Source organism: Saccostrea cucullata, unplaced genomic scaffold (assembly GCF_032062105.1).
Source record: "Saccostrea cucullata isolate Sc308-1 unplaced genomic scaffold, CSIRO_AGI_Scuc_v1 ctg1093, whole genome shotgun sequence".
In the NCBI taxonomy this organism is placed as follows: domain Eukaryota; kingdom Metazoa; phylum Mollusca; class Bivalvia; order Ostreida; family Ostreidae; genus Saccostrea; species Saccostrea cuccullata.
Genome location: NW_026923683.1, coordinates 54,951 through 82,104, shown reverse-complemented (window position 1 = coordinate 82,104; position 27,154 = coordinate 54,951). Strand labels below are relative to the sequence as shown.

Below are 27,154 nucleotides of genomic sequence, written 5' to 3'. Positions count from 1 at the left end.
TTCCAAAGAATTTCGTGCGAGTTTCAATTAATCTAATGTTGAATTGAAATAAGGTTAAAAGTACTTTAACTTTTCTTTTTATGAATTTTTAAAAATAACAATAAACAGTCGGAAAAAATTGTCTAAAAGCTTTTAATTTTAATATAAAATATACAGTTAATATCTTTCTAATTAACGGAAAGGAGTTGATTATAAAAAAAAATTCGCGTCGTTATAGTCAAGATTAATTACGTTTTATATGAATATGTACTTTGTGATATTTATAATTATCATGTTTTTGATAGATATTAGAAAAAAAAAATTTAAAATAAAAAAATAAAAATTTAAAACTTAAAAATGTTGTATTCTACTTAAATGAATAAGTGAATTATTCATTTTCTATACGATAAACAAAGCCAAGGGTTACATGTACTCGCCTTGTCTCCGTGAATCCCTATGATTTTGGATACTTGATTTTGTTTTCATTTCTCTACATACAGATATCCGACAAGGGTACCAGTCACTTAGTAGTTCAAATCTGTAGTCATTTTCAGTTTTTCAAGAAGGCAGGACTTAGAGCTCTTCGAAAAAAAAAAATATACTGTACGTGTCCTTGGAAGCTAATCGATCGGTGATGATTATACGTGAAAGAATTAAAACTCTTCAAAAATGGTCTGTGCATTCAAACTCAAAATCATTGTCATAATTTTTTTATGAGGAAGGGCTTTACCTACATCGAATTAATATAATAACTCTCTAAGATCAAAGTTTGAACTTAAATGAGTCTAAAATACGTAAGAATTGGTCACCAATTCACCCTGTTTTACTGTATAATTTTAAAAAGATGCGCAATAAATTAAGCTAAATTGTTGTTGGATATCGATTAAATTCTTAAAGCTGCCAGTGGTTTGAAATATTGTTGTGTGTCTTTTGAATTACAGTGTAAAAAGGTTGAGGCTATTTTATCTTGTACTTCAAACATGTTTGATAGCTATTGAGAAGTACACGGAATATCACGTCATAACTTCTGTGTGAGTCAGTGCTGTTAAGCAAAAAGGGTACGGTCTTGAAATTAAAGACGAGAATTTGATGTCAATAACAATTTTGGGTAGATAAATTTCTCATTTTATATATTTAATTTACTCTTGGCATGCAAAGCTTTGTCCTCAGAACTATTGAAAATGTTTGCACTCATGAGGTACTGTGAGGTTTTTTTTTTAGCTCACCTGCATGAGCCAAAGACTTTTTTTTTCTTATGGCGTTTTTTCGGTCAAATGAGCACATTTCAATTAACTTTATTTTAACTATAAATATTTCCATATGACATGAATACCCCGCCGAGGGTGTACAAGTAATGCAAAATCAAATATAAGTGTTTGAAATTTGACGGGAATATTTTACATCAGTATGTATCAGCATATGGTGTTTGGCCCTAATTTTAGATATGCGAGGTCAAGGTCAAAGGAAAGGTCGAGGTAAAAAAGATAATGCAGTTGAATAGCTCTCATCAGTATGTACATGTATCAGCATATGAAGTTTGATATCAATTTCATGGATAGTTTTTTTTAAAACATTAATTCAAGAAAATCGAGGTCAAGATCAAAGCAAAGAAAGGTCATAAATTTGATGCAGTTGAATAGTTGTTGTCAGTATGTACATGTATCAGCATATGAAATTTGATAACACTTTCATGCATGATTTCTTCAAAACTGAGCTAAACGTTAATTTAAGAATGTTGGGGTCAAAGTCAAAGGAAATGGTAAAATTTTGAGTTTATGCAGTTGAATAGCCCTCATCAGTTTGCATCAGTATATGGTGTTTGGTAAAAATATCTTATTCCTTTCCTTAAAACTGAGCTTAACTATTATTTATGAAAAGTGATGTCAAGGTCAAACGAAAGGCTAACGCCAAAAAACGTTGATGCAGTTGAACAGTCCTCATCAGTATGAATCAGCATATGAAGTTTGAAAAAAATTATCTTGAAAAGTTATTTAAAACTGAGTTAAATGCAAAACGCGACAGAAGGAAAGGGGCAGAAGACGGACATGATAAACTCTTTTGTCCCTAGTCATATTCATAAAATAACAATTAAAAATAATAATTAAAATAAATTAATTAAAAAATTATGACGACGCAATCTGCTGAGTGTTAATATTTTGATGAGTTTTGTTTTATCAAAGTCTAGACTAAGGTCAGAGAGGGACAAATTGTTATAAAAGTACATGTACAGTATTTCAGAGAAGGAGCAGGATGAAGCATGCGAGTGTTGTGACCATGACTTCACGAAGTCGTTTTGCGGTTTTGCTTATTTGATTAAATTTTTAGGAAGTTAAAATTAACTGTGTGAGCATTGATAATTGTTCTGTGATGTCTAGTATGTGTTGCAAGGTTTTCATATACAACTTGTATTTAATAAAGAGAATATTCCATAAGGAAACAGTCGAAACCAAACGAAGCAACAGCTAGAATTATTATTTGACAAGCTGCAATGTCTAGCAGTTCCCTTTGCTACAGATTTTCCGGAAGAATATATTGGCTTGTATGATAATTTTATGTTTGTCGCCATAATGACTCATACAGGTTGAATTTTTTTTTTTAAACTGAGAACACTTAACTCCCCTAGTTCCTGAATTCCTGTATTAAATGAGCAAAAAGTCTGTCTACTGTCCATGCATTCAGTGCAAACTTTTTTTCAAGCTGTTTTACTTAGTCTAATGTATAGCTTGAATATGAGGCGTATCATTATGTGTACAAATATAAATATCTATCAGGAAATACTTCAATGTTATCTTTCCCTTCTTTCAAACATTCTCAAAACCCTTTTGAAGTCAGTCACGTGAATCATCAATGTTGACAGAATATTTATATCAAAAATTGCAGTATTATTAATGTGTGAAATAATTTATTTATTTCAGGGGCTATAAATAATGTTTTATGGATATATAATTTTAATGCTGTCAATTTAAAGAGAATAATGATCGGTACAATTAGGTTGCATTTATTAACAGTATTCCTCGTTGCATTACGTTGCCTCTTGGGTATTGTTTGAGCCAATCAATTAAGATGTATTTCAAAGTAAGAAACAAACCAGTTTTTACCATATTTTATTTGGTAAAAATTCATCAAGGCACATTCACAAAGGACGGAAATAATTATATGTACATGTGTATTATTCTCGGGAAGTTTGTGTCATACACATATGACGTTTATTTTTTCCCAATTTTCCTCCTCAAATTCACAGTCCAAATCCGAATAGACGAGTGAAGAGAAAACGGCCAACTTCAAAGGCTTTGATTTCATTAATATATAACATTTACATCAATATTCATAAATAAATTAATAATTAATAAGTTACAATAAATAAAACAACACATAACACAAGACGGTGACACATCAAAATATTTATAATGCCGCTGTGGCGAAGAAAGACTTTTATGGCAGTGACGTATTTGGATTTGTCGCGCATGCTCCCTCTCTTATCACGTGGCCAGCACTATGTCGTCTGGCACTATGGCAGGTTTCCCTCCATAATGGCAGAGATTCACCCGTTTTCTTTGGTATGTTTCTGGGAAAATAAATGTTCTAGAGTCAAAGGGAGTGACACACCACTATCTTCCCTGGAATGCATAGGTTTTACTGGAAAACAAAGAAAGTATATAATTTTATGGATAAAACATCTTTAATACAAAACAAAATTTGCTTCTTGCTTCTAGATTAAAAACTACTCACATCTTAATTTGATTCTTATTCCATCAGAACTTCTAAGTACAGCATCAACATATCGCGTTCTTTTTCTTCCTCTTACTTTCTTTTTTCTTCGTCTTCTTCTTTTGTGCTTCTGTTTCCTTCTCCAACTAGCTCCTTAAAATAAAAAAAAATGTATACTTCTAGACACAACTATACAAAATATGACATATTTTTCTGTTGTCTTAAATTAAATACTTACTGTCGCATGAACCGCTGTGGCGAGTATCTATCGCTATCCCCATCTTGCAGGAGGCCTGCATTAGGTGACAATAGTTCTTGTAATCCACGCCGTCGGTTCCACACACCTTGTAACGCGACATCGGGGAGCAGGTGCGGGATCGGCACACGGCGCACAGTGGCTGGTGATTGACGGGATTTATAAGACAGGACATTCCATCCGGGCACCCCGTGTCCAAACAAGTAGCGTTAGCTTAAAAAAAAGTACATGGACGGTTCACTCAGATATTTTCAACAACTGGAATTACTACGTGAAAGAGAGATAGATAAGCCGTGTTTTGCATTGACTGCCGTAAAAGTAAGGCTTAGACTGCACTTGTAATAAAGTGTCTGCAGGAGGCATGCATTACACTACAAATCGTGATAAAATGTAACTTCTTATAATTTATACCTCGACATTTGCCATAATAGGCGATTCTAATTGACTTATGTCGTCTACAAACTGCCGCCCTTAACTCGCAGGGATTTTGATACGTCACGCCATCTTCTCCGCAAAGAACTCTGACGTCATCATTTTGTGGGCAGCTTATCTGACAATGAACACAATGTGGCAATCCATTTTGATCCTCTAAGCAGCGTTTCCCATTTAAACATCTTACTTTTTTGCAGGAATCTGAAACATAATTATGTGAAATTTGATTTATATAATGGAGCTATCGTAAAAATATTTATAAATGCATGCAATATATGGGGTTGAAACAAGCCTGTACGAACAAATTTCAAACTATAAACGGGAAGAAATAACATTTTTTGTTTGAGAACTCTCAAGCAAAAATTCCTAAATAAAAAATCAGAAGTTTTTATTTGGGTGGCTTAGGCATAATAATTTATGTTTTCTTTAGTACATTATATACTGGCAAACTTAATGCCCCCCCCCCCCATTCCGTTTATGGCTATACGACAAAACAAATTATTTATGATAGTTCAAATGTTCTAAAACTCATTCTTACGTCTGCAAACCCCTCTGTAGGACACAGACACCGAGGTTTCCCGCTTACAGTTGCGCCTTCGTAGTTGACATTCATTGTTGTACGTCTTTCCGTCCGAGCCGCAGATTTTCCTGGACTTTCTCTGTATCTTAGTACATTTAATTATACAGGCACATTTTGGAACTCCTTTCCTTACTCGGCAATATTTTCCTCTTGGGCATTTGACACCTTCACAAGTATCTAAAACAGAATATTAAATACAGCCTAACATCTAGTTTATTAAACTGCAATAAAATGGCGTAGATGGACGCTGGAGGAGATTATTGTACCATTTATTTCCAGGAATGACCTTATTCATATTTACGGCGCCGATGGAGACCCATGTAAAAAAAATATATTTTCATTTGATCGGACGAATTAGATATTTGTTCCGAAGAATAGCGTAAGGACAAATTGGCTATTTGTTCGGACGAACTAGAAATTCGTTCGAACGAATAAGGAAGTCGTTCAGACAAATAAGTTATTTTATCCGACGAATTAGAATTTTTATAGAAATAGGGATTTCTGTGTATATTTTTTTTCGGGGGAAGGGGTGCAGAATATGTCTCAATTGCCGGTGCAATGCTACGATATTCTATAATGTATCTGAAAATTGCAAATGAAAAAATAAATTTTTTTGTTATGCTTGTCGCGACAGTAATATCAATGAACCCAAAAACTACACAATCAAGCACTTTATGCTATCGAGATTAAGGTGTCTGAACATTTAAAAATAAATCTGTCGCTCTTACATTCTTTCTTCTGCTTTATAAATGCATTTCTGTGATCTCGTGTAACTCTAATAGTGTTATTTTATTACTGAATAATTGTCCCTAGAAGGTATAAATCTAGACATGCCTTAAATTAATAACCATATTTCGTTCAATTAATGCTTTGTTACGTAATTTAACGATTTGTCGTCTTTGGTTATAAAGAGCCTTGGCTAACTAGATGGAAGGTCATATTATTGAGGAAATATATAGTTCTGGCGTTAATTTTAGAGGATAATGCGACTTATAAAAGATACCAAGCTCCTGATGCAAAAAATAAAAGTGCCTATTTTATGGTTTACTTTCGTGTAGCCTTCTCACTAATTTGAACCATTTCCGAAAAGAAGAAATTATATAAGCAAGACTTTTTCTTAATTGAAGGCCGATTCAGTAACTAGAATCTCGGATTATGGAACATTTTATTTTGAAACTAGGCATCGAGATAAATATATCTCATGACCCAAAAACACGATTCCTTTGGGTCTTTCGGTCTATTTATATATCTTTTCATTACATTAATTGGCAATTATTATTATTATTATTATTATTCTTTTTATTAATGGTAGCTAATCAGCAGATTCTTTCGTTTCAAAAATTCTAAAAACAAAAAGAAAAGTTTTCAATACATAAAAAACTTATTAATTATTCATTTAAAAAACTCTTTACATAAGGATAGATTATTTAAAAATTGAAAAGGGTTGAAAAGGATCAAATGATGCGAACACACATTATATGAAGGTTTTTACAACAGAATGGGGGATTTACAGAAAAAACCAAATAAATCAATTTGTTTAAGGCTTTCACGCACAATTTTTTTTCTTATAGAGTTTCAATGAATAATAATCAATGAAAATTGTTTCAAGCCTTTGACTTGAAACGTGGCAAGTTCCCTCAATGCTTCAAATGAGCATAAATTGGTACATTTAATGAGTGTCATAATACAAAAGTTGAAACAATTTGTTATGGGGATTATTTTTATCAGAAAGGAGGAGGGGATGTTGTCGTAAACATTTTGAGAAATGTTTTTTCTAGATAACGCAGATTCAAATATGACTAAATTAACACATTTCTTACTTAAAAAAAAAAAGCAGTTTGATGTGACAAGTGAGATCTTTATACATGTATAATTATATCCAATTTTCTTTTATAGCTATTCCCAGAGATTTTTTTAAAATAAAAAATGAGTTTTTATAGAATTAGTTTTATTTAAATCGTCACCTACAGCCTTAAAAGGCGACAATCGATCGTCCTTTCATTTAATTTAGTTGAAATTCTAAATTAAAAGTAAATATTTTTCAACCGATATCGTACATAAAAAAATTACATATTAATATAAAAATTTTCTTCGTTCGAGATAAACAATATTAGAATATTTTTCTTCAATGCTCTTCAAAAACCTAAACAACAATTTTGAACTGAAATTTAACAAACTAATTTCATACCAGGCATCCGACAAACATCACCATCTACGCACTTACGACGCGCTCTGTACGCATACACGCTTATAAGTTCCCTAGGAGAGGAGACTACAGGTTTATTCCTCCTCTCTCCGTCTGTCTGTTTGAATAGCTATCTGTCTAGCTGTCCGTCTGTCTGTCAGTCTCTCCCATGTGGTTTTGCGCACTTTTTTCTAATTTTTGGAATGTGAGTGTATCTTGTTGAGTTACAGGATAATTTTGCATTTCATTAAGCATCTGATGACCTTTGCCAGAATAACGTCTTTTTCGCTTTTAAGGATTTTCCACATTTCTTTTCTAAACGCTTGTAGATTTTTGGTATGTTGGCTAACCTTGAGGAGTTATAAATCAAGTTCTCTCTTTGATTTGCTACGATGACTTTTAAAAGGAATTACGGCATTTTCAATGTTTTTTTTTTTAATTAATCTCACTGTTTACCTACCGAAGATCTTTCTTTTGTTTATTTAAATGATTTTTCTGTGATTTATGTATTCCTTGTGAATAAAGTGGACAAGACAAAGTTTTCTCCGTGATAGGAAGATTTTGTCTTCCACAAGTGAAAAATAATTCATTCAAAATTCATTCTGTACAACTGCAGTGAAAATATGCTTCAAAGTCATTCTCTTAAATCAAAAGTAAAACGTTTATTTGCCATGTAACATTAATTCATGTACAATTTGGCAATTTGTTTCACAGCACATTCATGCATGTGGCTCTTCTTTGATGTTCAGCAAGCACATATTTTCTTTCATTAAGTTTTAAATCAATTTACGACATCAAAGCAAAGTTCTGTTCAACATAAATCAATGAAATTTTACCAATTTCAAATTATCTGGAAATGTTTCTCTTACTGTGACAAAGTTCGCAGTGCGGAGCGCCCCCTATCAGTTCCTGCCAGTAGAAGAGATCGCCAGTTGACGTGAACGTCTGCGGGGTCCAGCTCACGTACGGGGAGGCGTTTGTGCAACATTCCTGTTTCGTCACGTTCAAATTGAAGGCCCCCAAACACATCTTCTGTTTCGTCATCGACCGCCAACAGGTGCCCGCTAGAAAAAAGTCACATTGTTTTATTTGAATTTTTACAAGACCCTTTCACAACATCTTCATGAAGTCAGGGTTTTGTGATGTCGTTCCTCTAGTCCTTGACAATTGCTATAATTTAAACAACGCGCTAAAAGCTTCATTTCATTCGTTTCCAGTCTTTGACTAGGAACCATCAGAAAACAATGGATTAACTGAAGATTTGTAAACAGAAATGACCACTTTGAATTGTCCGATTTGTGACCAATTAGCTATAAAAGAATATCAGAGGTTAATTGTTAGAAGATAAATCGCTTCTTTATCACATATATTGAGGTGTTAGGCTATGCGTCGCAAGGAAACTACTGTAATATAAATATTTACGGGTAGTCGAAATTTTTTGATTGTTTGTTTTTAAATTAACTTAACAAGACGTCAGAATAAAATCTGAATGATGAAAAAGAACTCTCGAGCTTAGAGGTCAATGTCATCCCCTTGATTTTTCTTCGAAAAAAATTTGTTTTTATCGTAAGTTCTCATTGGTTGGCTTATTGCATTTGTTCTCTACAGTTGGAATATTACATACATGTATGTTGTTATTGGTTGGATTATAACATATGTTGTCATTGTTTGGCTTTTTTACATATGTTCTCATTGGTTAATTCTTATATATGCTCTCATTGGGTGGCTTATTATGATGCTTTCATTGGTTGGATTTTATATATCTTGTCACAGGTTGGCTTATTATTTATTTTGTCATTGGCTGGTTTATTATATAATAAATAATTTATGTTCTCATTGGTTAGTTATTACACATGTATATGTTCTCATTGGTTAGTTATTATACATGTATATGTTCTCATTGGTTGGCTTATTATATATATCTAGTCATTGGTTGGCTTATAAATGTTCTCATTATTTCATGTATAAATGTTCTGATTGGTTGGATTATTACTTATGTTCTCATTGGTAACATTATTAAATATGTTCTTTGATATAATATGCGCTTAGATCAAAAATCAAATACATTTAAATCTTTGCAACATGATACTGAATTTGTAACAAATTCAAACATTCTTAATATTTTAACAGCCCAAATTAAGTCAACTGAACTCTTTATTTGTATGAATTTTCCCAATTTAAATAATTAACGAATTTCAAAGTAATTTCTAGCTAGTCTTTAGAACTTTGTTGTATTAGAACATTTCAGGATTCACTGTGGGTCTTCAACTTAGACTAACTTAACGTTCACGGAATGCTGATAAACTATTTGACATAACATTTGTTGTGTAATGTACCCAAACACTATATACGTGTTTTTTCTTTCGTACATTCTTATTATCGCCTTTAATTTTTTTTTTTATTAAATTACGTCAGAAACGCTGTATTAAACATACTGGTGTTGGTTTACTTTTAATTAGCCTTTGATATTTTCTAACTAATTTCAGACCTTGAAGTTAATTCGAAATTCAATAACAACTTAAAAAGCAATCAATTTAACTACAAATAATTGTTCTTCGTAGAATCCCTTCTATGACCTTGTTAGTTACAGGGTTCAATATTTTCAAGAGAATTATGACTGGGGTAATAATTCAAAATGCCATGTCAATCGATTGTTATTTAATTCTCTGCCATGTTTTAGGGATATATTCAGTTGTCCGGAAATTAGTCGAGACTAAAATTATACTGAAACTAAGTAGTAAACAATAGAATTTCTCGTAACTGTCACAAGGGCCCTATAAAAAGATTTCTATGAATTGTGACAAAACAACGAAATAAGTAGAAAACCGAGACTTTAAACTTCCTCACTTCCGCGTGTTGAAGCCGATGTAAATAATCGTAGTGGGAAAGAGGAAGTGGGAGAGCAGGTATTTTACACGGTCATCGACTGAAGCTGCCCGGCGAAAGCAAACCGAACGCGCCGAATCTAAATGAAATATTAATAGACGATATCTCAATCTGGGTAAACCTAGGACTGTGCTGTATGAAGTAAGTCGATAGGATTCAACGAAACCGATGCTTATTTCTGGGTATAGGAATGGGGAATTTACAAGTTGCCTTTTTAATGATAATTGTTGAATAAATGAAATTGTTATCAGCATTTTTCAAGGTCCAGCAGATAGGCAGAGAACATTCATCATCAAAAGTTATTACAATAAATTTTTTTATTCCTAAAAGTGTAGTTGTCAAATTCCAATTTTGTGTACTTTTTACTGTTCAAACGCACGTACCTAATTCTTTATACGACAAACAGTCAAATCATTCGGGAATGCTTCGTGCCAAGTTTTGTTGAAATTAGTCCATTAAATTCAAAAAATAACTTTAAACATACATGGTATTTTATTGAATAATTCAATAGGGATTAGTCAACAGATAAAGTCTGTGCACTCCCTATCCTTGTATACATGTAAAGTATATAGGTCAAGATACAGATATAAAATTTAAAACATTCCTTAAGTTGACAATAAAGGTGGGGGTTGGGCAAACCTCTGGTGATCTAATAATAAAACAAGGAAATTCCAGCCACCTTTGAAGGCAATGATCCTTGTCATCTATATCAACCTTCATGAGGGAATCTACAATCTACCATACTTTAAGGTTACAAATGCTGAGCTGTCTAAAATCATTCATGAACGTTTGATAAGTTCACATATTGAGAATGTTCAATTAGGCCTTTAGTTTTAGAAGTACGTGCTGATTACTGTTTGATATAGCATTTCTAAACTTAAGCACTCGTTTTATTAAAAGAATTTTAAAAGGCTTTAGTTCCTACTTGATTTTATTTCGGTCAATCGGTGCAGGGCGAGTAATAAGACAGAAGAGACACGTCCGGTAGAAAATCAGGCCTAAATTACTTATATATGTATAGCCTCATCACTCCTACAAAAATCTCAATCTTAGTATTTTGAAATGCGAAAGGTTTTTGTATAGTAAAGAATTATCGGAATCGTTTTGATATTCATCTTCTTATTTTCAAATACGTCCACTCTGACGCTTCGTTATTTCTCCTAGACGTTGCTTAAACATTGCTCTCGAATACGATATTAAGAATTCTGCAGAAAACGATACGAAAAGGTTCATGATTTTATAATCTTGGTTGCATATTAGAAAATTTTCTTTTTACTCCATTTCGAATTAAGTTTTCAATGAGTGAGGTTTCTAAAATGGTAGTTATTTCTGCAATTAAGGGTTTAAGCCCGATTACTACGTCCCTTTTCCCTATGCGTTTGTAGACAAATCGTCCGTCTGTTTGCCATTTCCACGTTTGACCTCGGGTTGAATGACCGTCCTCTTTCACCTGAAATCAACCCCGGAAACCATCAAACGTGGATTTATATGACGTTGTTTTTAAATCATCTAATAAATCAAGAAATTTCATTTAATCCCTTCATTGTGTATTGAAAAAGACATCATTTCAAGGGTGAAATTTCAATGAGTGAGGTTTCTAAAATGGTAGTTATTTCTGCAATTAAGGGTTTAAGCCCGATTACTACGCTACTATAAAAGTCTTTTAGGTCCCGGCACGCTCAGTAATTAGTTCCGTGAAGTTTTAAAATATCGAAATATAGGGCGTTCTTTTGCTGCGTAAATGTTATTTGAGATAGAGTAAATAATATGAAATAAATTTGTTTCACGCACATCAAACGGGTTGAATGGATTTACTTTGACACAAATGAAATTATCATGCACAAATATTCAGAAATTCTTGACATTCTGGTGGATATTAATAACAGGAATGTCTAAGAATGCGGACAAATATCTGCCTCATACCTTTGATATTTTTTTTTTCGGAAAATACAAGGAAAAAAAATTTTTCTCTGAAATTTTATGCAGTTCTTGAAAATATCTTTTATCATAGAATTATGATTCATACTTTTTAATTCAAATTCGAAGGTTTTATTTGAATTTTAAATTCTCCGCACCAAACGTTACGTTCTAAATTCCCAATTCCTGATGTACTACATGTATTTGGCATACGACTGTCTGTAGTATAACTCTGTGAAGACGCGCTATTACGTTGAGTTATTAACCTCTGTAAGCTCATCATTAGAGGGAGATCAGAAGCAAATAATCCAAAGAAATGGGTTTCAAATATAATTTATGGGTTTTGCGGGAGGTCTTGTGTAGTTGTAATGTTAGCACTTGCATGAACGCAATTAAAATTGGATGCGTCAATGTCTCTTATTAACATATATATACAAATTACTTATCTCTATCTTTTGGGTCACGAAGGTGGCAAACTTTTGATGGAATATTCGGTACGGGAGTAACTTTGCTTCTTTTGATGGGTTTTAATACATTTGTAGTAAAATAGGTACCAATAGATACATTTTATTTGTTAACTAAGTTTTTGATAATTGTCCTACTTAAATTCCGTTCGTCTGTACATAATATTATTCATTATTGATAGTCGCAGATTTCAGACACCAGCACATTTAACAAGCATGAGCACACTGAACAAGTTTCTCTCTCTCTCTCTCTCTCTCTCTCTCTCTCTCTCTCTCGTAAGAAGAAAAAAAAATTATCCCTTTGCTTCAAACGAAAGTTTAATATTTATATATTAATCAATATTTTATTCCAAAAAGATGATACTTTCGAAAAGTCGCAGCAAAGAAAAATAAAAAAAATCGCACAATCGACAATTTGTACATTTCGGCACTGAACGTAGAAGTTCTTAAAAAGTTTCGAAAATCCTTTAATTTTAGAACCAATTATTTTTTCATAAAAATTCCGTTCGAACAGTGCCTGACCGTAGTACAACAATTATATGGCCATTAAAAGAGAACTAACATCCCTCTCAAGTGTCATGAGTGAAAAATAGGAGAGTATAGAACTTGACGGCGTGCGAGTTCTGATAATTTTACTCTATAATAAAATGTCTTGAAATAGATTTAGTCCTAGTGGTATTCAGAAACATTTATACTTTGTACTTTTAACTTTCGTCTGGCTGGCTGCTTAAACTATTTGAATTTCTGTATCGATTCCTATATGGAATAAAATGTATGTCGATTGCGGTCATTAACTTATATACTTACTGAATACACGACCCCGGGGAGACTCCCCTTGACATTCTTTATTAAACCCTTTATTTGAGGTATCTTCAGTTAATAAAGACATGGGGAAAAGACATAACAAATACAACAAAAACTCGGTGCATTAAGTCTGGGGCAATACGATATCAGCCTAATCTCTGATCGATTCCGGACGCATGTTTTGAATAGGTATGAGGACTCGTCTTGCCAGGTAGCCAAACTATTCCCTTTGAAGTGGCTGTATTGTAACAGAAAACAATGTTCTGGGTGATCGGAAAGAACTATTTCACGTTGACTTATATTACAACTGAGTCAACAGCGAACAAGTGTAAATAATGTTTACGCAAATAGCCCGCGACATTCTATATCACATACTCCAAATGTTCAACAAAAAAAATGAAAAATGTGAAGTTTAAAATTCGATTGAGACTTTTGATCCGCTGTAGGAACTTCAAAGAGATTCTCCAAGTTATTTTCTTATTTTTTCCTTTCTTTGAGGTTTATTATTGACTTAAACGAAGTGCAGCACGCGGCAGCTACTGCATGTCACTTTTCAGCTAGCGACATATCTATGTATATGCTGTATTATAAATTATGTAACTTTATTTACTGCGTCTAGACATTGTAGAGGAATCAATAAACTCATATTGATCCCAAGTCAGTCATCGCAGCAGATAAGCTGGCTATTTACCACCTCACCTCGCCACACAGGTACGGCAGGAATGAGAACTTCAGGATGTTTGCTTAACGAAATATTGGTCGGAAACAAAACAGAATGTCAAAACTATGCCCGCACCTGCTTTTTTCCTTCTGCGGACCAGACAATTGGACAGACTCATTGTCATGTCTGCATTGTCAGTCATATACGGTCAAAGGATGAGGGACGAACTATATACAGCCGAACCCGGAATCGTGGGAATGCAAGACATTAAAAAAATAATTTGGCTGACAGTCAGACGATATTCTGTTGGGGTTTCGAATTCCAAGGACAGTGTGTGACTTCGATGTAACTCATCACGGCAGTGCATCGGGTAGATGCACAGTTTGACGATGTTTTCAACATAGGCCTCGTCCCTGACCCTCGGTCCGGGTAACTGGGTTCGTTTATACACAAAGGCATGATAAAACAACACGAACATCACTTATACTATAATCTATCGCCCACCGGAAACAGATTGATATCTTCTGCAAGTTTTGACGCATATATTATTAATTACTTCAATCATTCTTGTTGTGTTAGAATACTTTGATCATATCAAGAGGCCGGGGAGGCTATTTTGATTTTTTAATCGTTCCACACTATATTTATCATCACAGTAAATTTATCATAATCGTCAGCTATTACATAAACACGGTTTTTTATGAATGATGCAATGTGCTGCAGACTGCTAACGTCTGCTACAGGTGCGAGGGAAAAATTTTTGCGCTAAAAGTGCGTAAGCTCCCCGTTACGTGAAAATATAGAGTCCCACGCATCCTTTGTTAAGTTAATTGCTTTTCGCCATTCATATAGGCTTCTTTTGCCAACTTTACTATGCAGGTATATATTTTTTTATACAAGATCTACGCAAGAATATTTACCGAATTAAAGGTAAATTTTACGAGAAAAGATTTCAACAGGTTGTGGTGACGGAATAAATTAAAATAAAAAAATTATTATTTTTTTCATAGTCAGTTTGCATTAATATTTTTTTTTTATTTAGAGATAGAGAACTCCCTGCATGCCTCCATCTTGCACATGACATTCTTTGTAAAATCCAAATATTTTTTTCACGCTTGCTAATATTGAAAATATTTACATATTGTCAAAAAATTCCTAAGTAAGGTAAATACAAAAATTATCATAATTAAATCGTGAAAAGAATATGGGTGACAAGTGAAACACTTTTTTAATGACCGAAATTTCTTGATATTGCAAACAAATATTAGTGTTGTCAAAACTTAATCATAAATTTCATGGAAATCAAAACTTGTAAGAAGAAAAAAGATAACAGAACTTATGTAAAATAAGTGGGGTATATTTTTATACTTAAGTAATACAATACATGTACTTTTATACAGTAATTAGGCAGGTAATTAGAAACAGATCTATAGAGACAAGTTGTAAAAGTCTTGTGTGTGGTACTCACCCTTTATAGAACCGACCCATGACAGGAGGAAAAGTACAGTTAAACAGTTAGCATCCATCTGAACACGATCACACATCAAACCATTATCATTTGGGGGGAATAAAAAAAAGACAAAAAAAATCAAAGCTCACACACGAAGTTGAGTGATCATGATAGACTGGGTAATCTATCCTCAGATTTATGACGAGACGACAGTGCCCCCCGAATTCTTATAGTCTCACTGGAGCACGTGTGTGTCTGCTAGTAGTAGTTTTGATAGTAAGTTAGTGAACGATGTCACCGCATTTTATTTAGCATGACTGGTGGTCGGTCTAAGTCGGGAGTTGGGGGAGGGGCGAGCCGCGCGGAAGGCGAGCGTATTGGCGCGATCGGCAGGAAGGTGGCGTAGACAAATTCAGGATTTTACAATCAATTATATAACACGTAATAATTCCGCATTCAGGTGCACGGTCGCTGCTCTTGCATTAACAGGTAATTGCATTATTTACGACTGATATGTTTTGAATGGTTATTTTTGAGATTGGGCTTTATCAAAAGAAAACAGAACTATATAAATAGATACGGGACGACTTCTAAATGTCTTGTTGTAGACAGTCGATATTTACCTTTAGACAGGTGCGTTAATATAGTAGAGTGTATTGGCCACATTTTGTAGGTCATCAAATGCAATTGAAAACACGATTACACGAATTTCCTGGTTTGTATTTTGATATAGGCGTTTACAAGATACTGTGAATTATACCACAACAAAACCCGGCAATTGATACCCGTTTTCGATGAGATCTCTTTCAAAGGCAAATGAGTGCAAAGAATACATAACTACTCGTCCCAAGGAGATCTGCAAAATAATTACGTAACAATGCAAAAGCAGATAATATAACCCTCTATATACCCCTCCATACAAAAGATTTTTTTATACGCTGATACGCTAAGATTGTTCACAGCCCATTGTATAATTTTAATATTTTATGGTAAGAAGTTTTATAAAAAGGTATACATGTATATCATTTTCATATCAACGAAATCGACACTCATCGTCTGGGATGCGGTTTATATGAAAGGTAGATTTATGTAAACGTACAATGGGGTATACCACCCAGTTTCTTCAATTAGACTGATAACCAATTCCGCGTTTTTACATTTTATTTTAATTTGTAGCTCTTTTTGATCTTCTGAGACCTATCTTTTAATGCAACAATTTTTCACAGTCTAAAGGTTACAGAATGCAAAGCGAAAAATAAATCATATTATATAAGAGTTGCACACACAGTTAATATTGCGTAAGATGTGAAAGCAAAATTATAAGTAAGAAAATTTTTTAAAAAGTTGTATCTTGAAAATGCAATTAAAAAAATCTTTTCTATCAAGAAGATTTTTTTCCCTTCAACCGTAAACATTTGTCTTATCTAAACAGATCTAATAAGCTGCCAGAACTTCATCTCGTGAATTGTTTTCACAGTTTATGAATACGGTAAAAGGATTTGTCTCCTCTTAAAACTTTATCCAATGTTAATAATAAAATATTGAAATATGTTTAAAATCATAAGCCTTTGTTATTCATTATAAAGTTCTTTCCACAGCAAATATCTACACAACAAGAAGATATGAAAGGGGAAAAAAGGCAACAAACAAATATACATGTAACTGTGAGGTCAGAGGTCAAAGAAAGTTAAGATATACTTAAGTCACCTCTACCGACCGCCTAAGTTTTGCTGAGATTACCAAATCTTAGCACGTTTCTAGTTACGGTCTTAAGTTTTAGACTGTACTTAAGCACACGATCTTAGACTTAAGTAACCTTTATGCTGCGATCCCCAGGCCTGGGAGGGCATAAAACTTTAACGAGCTCACTTTTGATCTCAGACTCACTTTTCTACTATTAATTCCTTTTGAAAAGTAACTGAGATCGGAAGTGAGCTCGTTTAAGTTTTATGGCCCATGTTATCAGTTAAAAAAAAGCAGCAACAACACTGACAAAACAAAAACGAACAAAATTTATAATTTATTTTTTATACCAGCAATGGCATGGCCCATTGAATTTATTTTTTTTTACAATTGTCACTTTATCATTTTTTTGCATTGATAAGACTCTAATAAACATGAACCCTTTGTTTGTACAAATGTGAAATATAAAACTACGTAACAGGAAATCACTTTCCGCTTGAACACACAATACACAGAATCAATTTATTATTTATAAGTCACAGTATTTAAAGATCAGGTACCAACAACAGAAAACTAACTTTCTGAAAATTCTTTTCTTTTGCATGTTTTTAAAATGCTATTATTCAACATAAAAATTAAATAAAATAATTTTTCTAACAAAACCAGGTTGGCTTAGCAAACCCTTCTAGTTTTGACAGATTCTCCAGTATATGTAATTTTTTTTTCAGTTTGAAATTTCATTAATTGTACACGTGTTTGTATATTCCAAATCATATTTATATACTAAAGATATAAAGCACTAGAATTAAAATAATTCAAATTTTTAATTTTTTTAGTGTTTAAAAATTTTGCACATTATAGTCTTTGTTATTGACATATAGGACTAAATTAATTGTAGGTGCATTTAAAGTAAAGAAAACTTGAAGTCAACTTCTTGTATTCCTAAAATTGTCAGATTTAACAATTTTTTAAAGCAAAATTTGTGTGATTTTTTGAAAACATTTTATTAAAAAATTGTGATGAATAAAAAGCTACAAAAAGTAGCTGGAAAATGTTTTTTAAAACAAAACCCCCATGGCATCAGATACTTCCAACACATGAACTTTTGGATTAACTGATATGTAAAGATGGTATACCTAAATAACTTTCTGAAAATTTGTTCTTTTTGTCTAAAATGTATTTTAAAAAGTATAGTTCTATTACATAAATTAATTTTTCTAAAGATGTAAAACCAGACTCAGATTTTATCAGGTTGTATTAAATACCGAGTAACGATTCTTATGCTTATTAAAATAAAAACTGAAAATTCGGTTCTTGGGTCAATGTTCAAGGTCATGTGGGTTCGTGGTGAAAAAATAGCTCTTATCATAATGATATTCTCAAATACATATTACTAAAGATATAAGCTTGAATTAAATATGAAAATAAATTTTAACAATCTTTTAAATCAAAAGTCAAAGGTGAAATGTCGTTTTGATGGTACTTGACACATCGTATCACGTTAATACACTTGGAAGTTCTTCAAATTTTTTCAAAAAATATCATGGTAATTTTAGCAACACAACCTTTGCATTCTCGTCTTTAGGGCGAAGTTGCGAGAGTGTGAGGTTATGAAAACTGATGAGAGTTAACGAAGGCGAAGAAGCGATATTTATATCAAACTTCCCCCTTCGCAACTTCGCACGTTAGCCTTCGCATTTTCCTTTTGTAGAACTCTTTATCTGTATTCATGAGTTAGATTAAGTGAGCTAAATTCAGTAAATTTTCAGAGTTGCTGTGTAGGTTCGTTTATTTACTGCATTCGGCATAGCGTAGCATCGTTTTTGAAAGTGGGGGGGGGGCTTTTTTTTTACTTACCAAAAAGTTGACAAGCAAAATGTTGCCTAGAACAAAAATCCTAACTTGAAAGTATTTTTTAAACTATTTAAATTTTATTTTCAAACATCACTAAATAAGTCTACAAGGCTTTCAATTAACATTTCCTGACTAAGGTGCAAAAATCGCTGTTGCTATGCCCCTGCTTCGCACATTCGCCTTTTTTTTTGCGACGCGTTCACAGTATTTATTTTTCTCTCGGATATTACTGGTACGCATCCATCCGCTAGGTTAATGTGACAGCACAATAAAATTAACTTAAAACGTGAGCTATATATAGCCAAAGTTTAAAGAAAAGGCAAAAATGCGATATTAGTATCACTCCACCTTTGCACCATCGCGCTTTCGCCGTCGCATCTTCGCACTTTTGCTCCGTCGTTTTCGCAACTTCGCACTCTCGCATCCTCGACCTAAAGGTGAGAGTGCGAAGGTGCGAGTGCCCCAAATACCGTAGATCACTAAATATTCGCGACACCTTATTTTCGCTAGACAGTCATTGAATCTTTAAAAGCGAAACATAATTTTTACGAATTGTTGTTAGTCCTCTATATAATCGTAAGGAATACTTATATACGCGGGAATTAATTTTTCGCGATGTTCTCGCGTAATTACGGGGCTTTTGTATGTTTGAATTAACGGTGTATTTTCATCTCCATAAAAATAAGCTGATTTAGTTGGTGCAAAGCCCAGACTTTTTTGAGTATACACAGATGAAATATTTTAAGAAAGTGCACTTTTACTGTTTCGATCCTTGATTTTTTCACTAATTAAGTGTTGACTTGAAGGTGTTCTGAGTCATTATCGGGTAACAAACAACGGAAGAGGGGGTGGGACAAAGCCGACGGAATCTTCTATATGATCCACCGCCGTATTATTTCAGTCACAATCCCTCGATCGATCCAAGACAGCGTTACTTGTCGTGACAGACTTCGCTTGAAGTAAGGCACTGGCTAAGATGCTATATTTTTTTAACCCACTATCACTATTGAAAGTGCGTCATTGACTACATCACGCCAAGGACTTCTGGGTATCGAATGTTGTTTCAGGTGTCTAATGACTGAAGTCTGAATGAAGACCTTGAGCAATTGTAGTTGGTTTCTGGCACAGCCAACAAAGTTACTTCATTGTAAGCATTATTCCAAGAAATACAATTGTAGTTCTGTGGTGTATACTTTTTACTTTTGTTTGTTTTCTTGTAGATATTTCTATCGTATTGTTCGTGCAGTGCTGAAAATTAACCCTAAGCTGGTGCCCAGTCAGTCATGGCCATTGAGCAGTGGGTCCTATTTCGACATCTACTATGTCCATCATTAGATTCGAACTTTCATTGTTCGCTCTTTGTCATGCTGTGCTCTTGTAATAATCCTTGGTAAATGTTAGGGCTGTGCAATATTACCGGTATATCGGTATATTGCGGTATTATCCACCACGATAATATATCACGATATGAAAATCAGATACCGGTATTTCACGATATTTATGAAAATATATAAAAACCTCCTTTATTGTAGAAACTGCTGAAATTATACTTGCAACTTCAACAGGCCTTTTTAATGTGATTAAAAAAAATCAGCTTTCAGAGGCAGATAGAGAGAAAAGAGAGAGAGAGAGAGGAATCTTTTCATTCAGTCACTGTCGCAATTTTAAATATCTTACTTTAAAATAAAATTAATAATTAATAAAAAAAAGACCTTTAAATAGAATTATTGAGAAAGAAAATATAAAACATCTATACAGGGTGTATACTGTATACCATGTGTACTGTGGTTTTCAAAATCTCATGGAATCTACACGATCGACGATGAATGTTAAGTCAAAGATACAGATATTACAAATAAATGGCCATCCATGTTCTCAATTGATACAGTGTTGCTTTTTATTATTTTTTAACAAGTGCCATTTTAAACACCTTCATGCTATACCAGGAGCATGTATATTAAAACAACAGAAATAGGCCAATGCAGTTCCTTTGGTGAAATTAGGTCGGGTCAGACTTTCTGAAAAAAGGTCACAGTTTCTTTCTGGCTTTAATTTTATTCTGTGACCACATAAAATTTCCATATATCATGTATTGATTTAATCATTTAGTTACATTTTATGGTATTTCAATAACCTAAAAAAAAAAATTATAAAGAATATATTATGCATAAACTTTTTTTTTCAATTTGTATGTACATCAAATTAGTACATTTTCTTTTAATATTTTACCTGGTATTTGATTAAAAGTTATTATAATTATGTGTGCGATTAATGTCATATCCCCCGCCCCCTTTAAAATTTATAGGTAAATTCAAATAGTCTTTGAGCTTGACAGCATTTTAAACTTTCTGCACAAATTTATCAATGATAATTAATCTACAATATATCGCAATATATTGCAATATTCAATGTAAAATATTGCAATATATCGCAATATGGTTTTCACTCGCAATACCCAACTCTAGTAAATGTAATATTTATATTCAGTATTCCGTTTTTAGGGCGTGTTGCCTCATTTATTCTGCATTTTTAAACTAAACTTCACACCTCGTTAAACTGTAATTACTAAGTTACTACACTCTGTATTGTTAATTATATGGGGATCAACCCTGTAATTTTTTTGAAATATATTTATGTATACATTCTTAACCGAGTTTGCATACGCTTAAAACTCCGAAATCTTAAACTATGAACAATTTTTTTGAAATATATTTATTTATATTAAGAATTTAAAAAAAACAGTCCAACGGAGAGTCGCAGGCTTGGGCGCTCGAACGGTCTCCGCCTTTTCAGAATTTTTTTTTCAGATAATGAGCTATCGCAACTTTTCGGGCCTTTGCGGCATGCAGAGATTTCCGGAAAGGCCCGAAAAGATGCGACTGTGATAACATGGTTTCTTCTGCTTGAAATTCTGCAAGGAAGCAATCTCTACATGTGTTTGTGACACAGATACCACGACCTTTTGGGAGTACTTAGTACACCAGTTACTTGTACAATGTCTTACACAACACCGAATTTTTTTTATCCGTCATATGCAGATGGATCGCACACGCTTATAAGCTCTAATGCATCGTTTCACGAGTTCTTTTGTGAAAATAAATTCCTGCAAAAAATTCTACAAAAATGTTTAATCGGGTTTGAAAATATTTTATTGTAATTATAAATACAAATGTATTTCGCACAATTTTCAAAAAATTATAGAACCCTCTTACTAAAAATTGCATGACTAATCTGCATTAAGTAAGAGTTATGTATAAAGTTTTAAAAACAAGATAAATCTTTAAGAAAATTTTTAAAAACTTTTGAGAAAAGAAAGAAATATTACGTTTATTCTCTACAGTTCTAACCAAGTCACACCCACAATCCCCAGAATAAATTTAATATTACTCCACAATACCTTGAACAAATAAAAAAAAATGATGATTAATATCGTCTGCTATACCTGAGAAGTGAAATTAATTGCATCTACATATATCATTATTAAGTACACAATTTTGTCCAAACCTCGAGTGCAAAACATTAAAAATCAGAATATAATGGAGGAGAAGAATTTTTAATACTTATTTAGGTTTCTTTTTTTTTTAATCTGATATTTATAAATCAATGGATTACTTCCATTAACTACAGTTCCTGTAGAAACGAAAAATTAATATTTATAAGTATTTTAGAATGTTGCATAATTTTCAGTTTTCTTGTTAGTCCGAAATATCTGACGTTTGCCTGGCTTTTTTTACGATTTTAATATTTTACGTGCCAGGAAAACGTCAGAATCGGCGCCATTACGAAAACTGGGAATTCGCCGCCTCCAACTGGAGGCGGCTTTCTCGGGTCGATTTTCGTTACTTGCGAACCGAAATTAAATGTCAAATTCACAATTTATCAATAGTATAATACTTTATGTACTCACCAACATCGTTTTTATGGTTCATTTATAAAATATACGATCCGATGTAAACATTTTTTCTAAAATCGGTCATACGGTTATCTGATGAAAAAGTGTAAATTTTTTTAAACTCTTGTAGAAATAAAACCACATGCTTTGATAGAGATTTGTTTTTCTGTTGTAACAACGATGAGCACTTCGTGCATTTTAATATAACATCGTTTATGTTCAATTTATTCTCATGATCAAAACACAAGAAATAAAATCATAAGTGGTTCACAGAGTTTTTGTTTTAAAAATTAACCTGCTCGGTGTATTGTAATGTAATTCTTTGTTGCGTTTGACGTCAAGGTATCAGTCGTACAGTTTAACTTGAACTTGATCAAGTTCGCCTAACAGAGCGGATTTACGGTTTTAGTACACTTTTTGAACATAGATTTTCTAGTATTATGGGACGGTATTTTGTAGTTTGGTGCAATGATGGACATAAGTTTCTTTTAAGCCTTTGGCTTCAACCATTTGTATTGGCAGGTAATCAAACACAACCATATCAACAATCGCGCGGGCAATATCATCTTTCTCTTTTCCCGAGAATTTTTAAAAGAATTCTCGCAGAATTAACAAGATTGTCGAATTTATTAAATCATAATAGGCCTTTAACGATGTTCAGTAAAAACAAATAATTAAAGTTAATCAAAAATAAGGGTAGAAGACAGCCAAAGGTGAGAAAGCCAGGTTACCAATGTAAAACACTCTTTTTTCCCTAATTACTATATGTACAAGTGCAATGTATGTTTTAATGCATTAATAAATTTTTTAGCCACTTGTCCTCTCCAATTTAGTGCTTTCTAATCCGTTTTGGAGTAGAGTGAATAATTTAAAAGAAATATAAATTGACTTATTGAATTGAAGAAGTGTCACCTAACATAAATCTGTTCAGAAATGTATTTTTTCCTAACTGTACAGTGTGCCTTGCTTGAAATACTTTACAAACATTTTATAGGGGATGGGACTGCTTTTTTTTTAAACGTCTTTATTTATTCATTTATTTATCTATTCCAAAGCTAGTTACTTTATTTCCAAACAAATTTATTTTAATACTTTCAAAATGATTAACGGTTGCATATTTTCTAATAATTTGTAACAAATTAACGGTTTAACGGATTATTTTTATGCAATAAAATCATAAAAGAGGGTTTAATGATGCATACAATTTGAGTTGTATTTTGCAATGAGATGGGTTTTTTTTTTTTTTTTTTTCCTAGTTTTCTCGTCCTTCTTTGACCCGCCCATCTGATTAATGCTTCTTGTAATTAGGGCTTGAACTATCATGCCGTTGTAATGATTTTACAGAGGTGGCATAACTCTTTTGTAGTTTTATTTCTGAAGAATAAGACCTTTTCTAAGAATCACGCATTGTACGTTAATGTGATGTTGCAATGTACTGGGAAAAAATACCGTTTCAATTTTTATGCCTTCTCTTAACATATGAAATAATAAATTCAAATTTACAAAGCAAAAAACAAATATATGTATATCACGAACCGGAAATGAAGTGATATTAATAAATCTTTAGATCTGTCTGTTATAATCCGCTTGTGCAAACAGAAGTCAGCTATTTCAGAAAGGGTGGACCAAAAAATATGTTGTTTTCCATATCTCCGTAAGATGACGTATTGTTTCCTGTTTGTCTGGTGGCTCGAAGATTACCGGGTGCAGAAGATTTCATGTGATCTTGCGTCTGTTTATTTATATAACGACAAAACTGTGGTTTCATTTTTGCACTTTAAGAATTCGTTTGTTCAAGTTCAGATAGCGTATAACCTTGTCTGCGGCTTCGACCGATGCACACGTGCAGCCGAACACGCGTAAAAGAACATTTCAGATGCTTAATTTACTTTTTTGAAAAACCACAGCAGTCATGCATTTTTTTTCTTCTTCAAACAAGTCAAATGTTAATATCTTGGCGGTGGAAGTGGGGTCAATTTTTTCTAGGGGACGATTACACCTCCCCCATCTTTAGAAACCATTAAAATTGAAATTCTTTTGTATTGTTATATCAGATACAGGCAACTATGCATTAACATATACTTTTGTTCAAATTGTTCGGTATTTAAAAATTGCAGAATTATGAAAGATTTTCTATAATATTTTTAAAGATTTATTTAACGTTTATGGACAAAGATACGATTATAGCTGTTGTCGCTTTTTGTCATCAGATGTTTAACTAGGGGTTTTAAAGTATTGTAGAAATTTTATTTAGCAACGTTAAAGATGGAAGCTTATTTTATCCCTGATTTGACCTTCAATACTCGAAAGGTACAGGATTTTTTTATTCTTCAAATTTTAAAGGGGGGGGGGGGCATACTCATGTATAATTTCGCTGCCCATGGATAAGTGAGATTCTCGCAAATGACCACTTGATTAAAACAATCAAATTTTGCTCTAAAGTATGTACATAAAAATTGTAGGGACATTTTAAAACAGATCTAAATATTCTAAAAATGTTGGACTTTATTGCAATAGACTCTTCAGAGAACAATTAACCATGTTTACTTACAAATTGCAGAGCACTGCAAAAATGAAAACAATGTTCTCAATCCGTTTTATGTCTTCAATGTTGTGTTTGTGATGTACGTCTTCCCTTATATCAAAACAAGATAAAATCTTATTGATGAGAAGTGTTTCCACCAAGGAAGTATGTAATGTATTCAGATGAATCAAGAAGTTGAATGTTATTAACCTTTTAAAGTGCGATAACTCCTACAGGTTCCTTGTAATCTTAAGAATCCTGGAATTAAGTGCCAATACACAAGGAACTTACTTTCTGTAACCCGGCACGTAGTACCGATTAAGAAAATGGAGCAACCACAGAAAAAAATCAACTCAACTAGAAAAAACATCCAATTGGAGTACTTTATTTTATATTCAACATTTCCACATTACTTGATTCACTATATTGCAACAAAGAGTAGTTAGGAGGCCATTCAGCCTTTTAATACTCACTTTCAATTGTTAAAAGTCTTGGGTTTTTTTAAATATTGTCGAGGGAGGGGTGTAACCTACCCCTGGTCTACCCTGATAAGTTCATGAAATAATAATTTATATAATAATTTATATATTTGATAAATAAAATGTTTACTTTTGGGAAGAATTAGGTTTTATACCCGTGGAACAGTACCGAAGCTCTATCATGTTCTTCTTTTAAGTAGAATAAAGGTTTGTTGCAGCAAACCACATAGTGTAAGGATTGTAAGGCTGTTGAAGGATACTTGTTTTTATACTCACCGATAACTAGCAGTGCAATATCCATCCAGAATATAGCGTGCAATATCTGCATTTGACTATTTAACCTTATAAACTACCTGAAATACGAAGATAACGAACAACATGCCATACTTAGCCATGCAGAAGTGACCATGGTATAACTTCACACAAGATAATTATAAACCGTGCAACAAATCATTAGTGTCTAGATAGGCCTACTGCGCAGTAAAACCAAGCCCTCACTGGATGAAGGCATTCAAATAATATTAAATGCAAAGAAGATGAATACAATTCTTTACAACAAGCTAATTCAAACAGATGTTTATCACCCCATTTGTTATTATATGTGGTTTAATTAGATATTACATCGTGTTTCATTATATAATCCCATGGCAGTGAACGCATATGGGTGTCCGTATTTTAAAATCTATTTTTCTAAACGTATTTCTGTAGAACGACTTAAAAGATATTTGAAATACAAAAGAATGTACTTAGAGTTTTCTTTTTCGTCAACATAATCGTCTGCTAAAGAGTCTTACCTCCAAATATGGTAATAAGTCCAAATATGGAGTTCGAGGTGTTAAAGATCATGTGGAAATCTTCAAGGTCATAGGTATCCAATGAAAGGTCTTGCCACAAAAATACATATGTAAAGTATGGACACCCTAGTCCGTCTCCGTCTGTCTGTCCGTCTGTTAACTTTTCACATTTTCGACTTCTCAAGAACCACTGGGCTAATTTTAACTAAACTTGGTACAAAGCATCCTTTAGTAAAGGGAAATTTAAATTTTTAAAATGAAGGACTAGGTCCTCTCACAAGGGGAGATAACTAAGAAAGGACAAAAATATGGTGGCGTCATTAAAAGAACCACTGGGTCAGAAAAGCTGAAATTTAGGTGGAGGCATCCTGGGGTAGTGTGGATTCTAAATTGTTCAAACCATGACCCCCGGGGTTTGGGCGGGGCCACAATAGGGAATCAAAGTTTTACATAGAAAAATATAGGAAAAATCTCCTTCTCAAGAACCACAGGACCAGAAAAGCTAAAACTTATGTGGAAGCATCCTGGGGTAGTGTGGATTTTAAATTGTTCAAATCATGCCCCCGGGGGTTGGGCGCGACCACAATAGGGAATCAAAGTTTAACT

General features: G+C 33.1%; 1 protein-coding gene across 1 annotated transcript; it reads right to left on the bottom strand.

Annotated features, from left to right (window-relative positions):
• Positions 1 to 3,066: 3,066 nt before the first annotated feature.
• Positions 3,067 to 15,739, bottom strand: LOC134264664 (follistatin-related protein 3-like). Its single transcript, XM_062746927.1, has 7 exons — positions 15,341 to 15,739; positions 8,010 to 8,204; positions 4,914 to 5,132; positions 4,355 to 4,576; positions 3,926 to 4,156; positions 3,709 to 3,840; positions 3,067 to 3,615 (listed from the first exon to the last, which is right to left on the bottom strand). Exons 1-7 carry the CDS (start codon positions 15,414 to 15,416, stop codon positions 3,521 to 3,523), a joined length of 1,170 nt encoding a protein of 389 aa, XP_062602911.1. The 5' UTR covers positions 15,417 to 15,739; the 3' UTR covers positions 3,067 to 3,520.
• Positions 15,740 to 27,154: the final 11,415 nt, after the last annotated feature.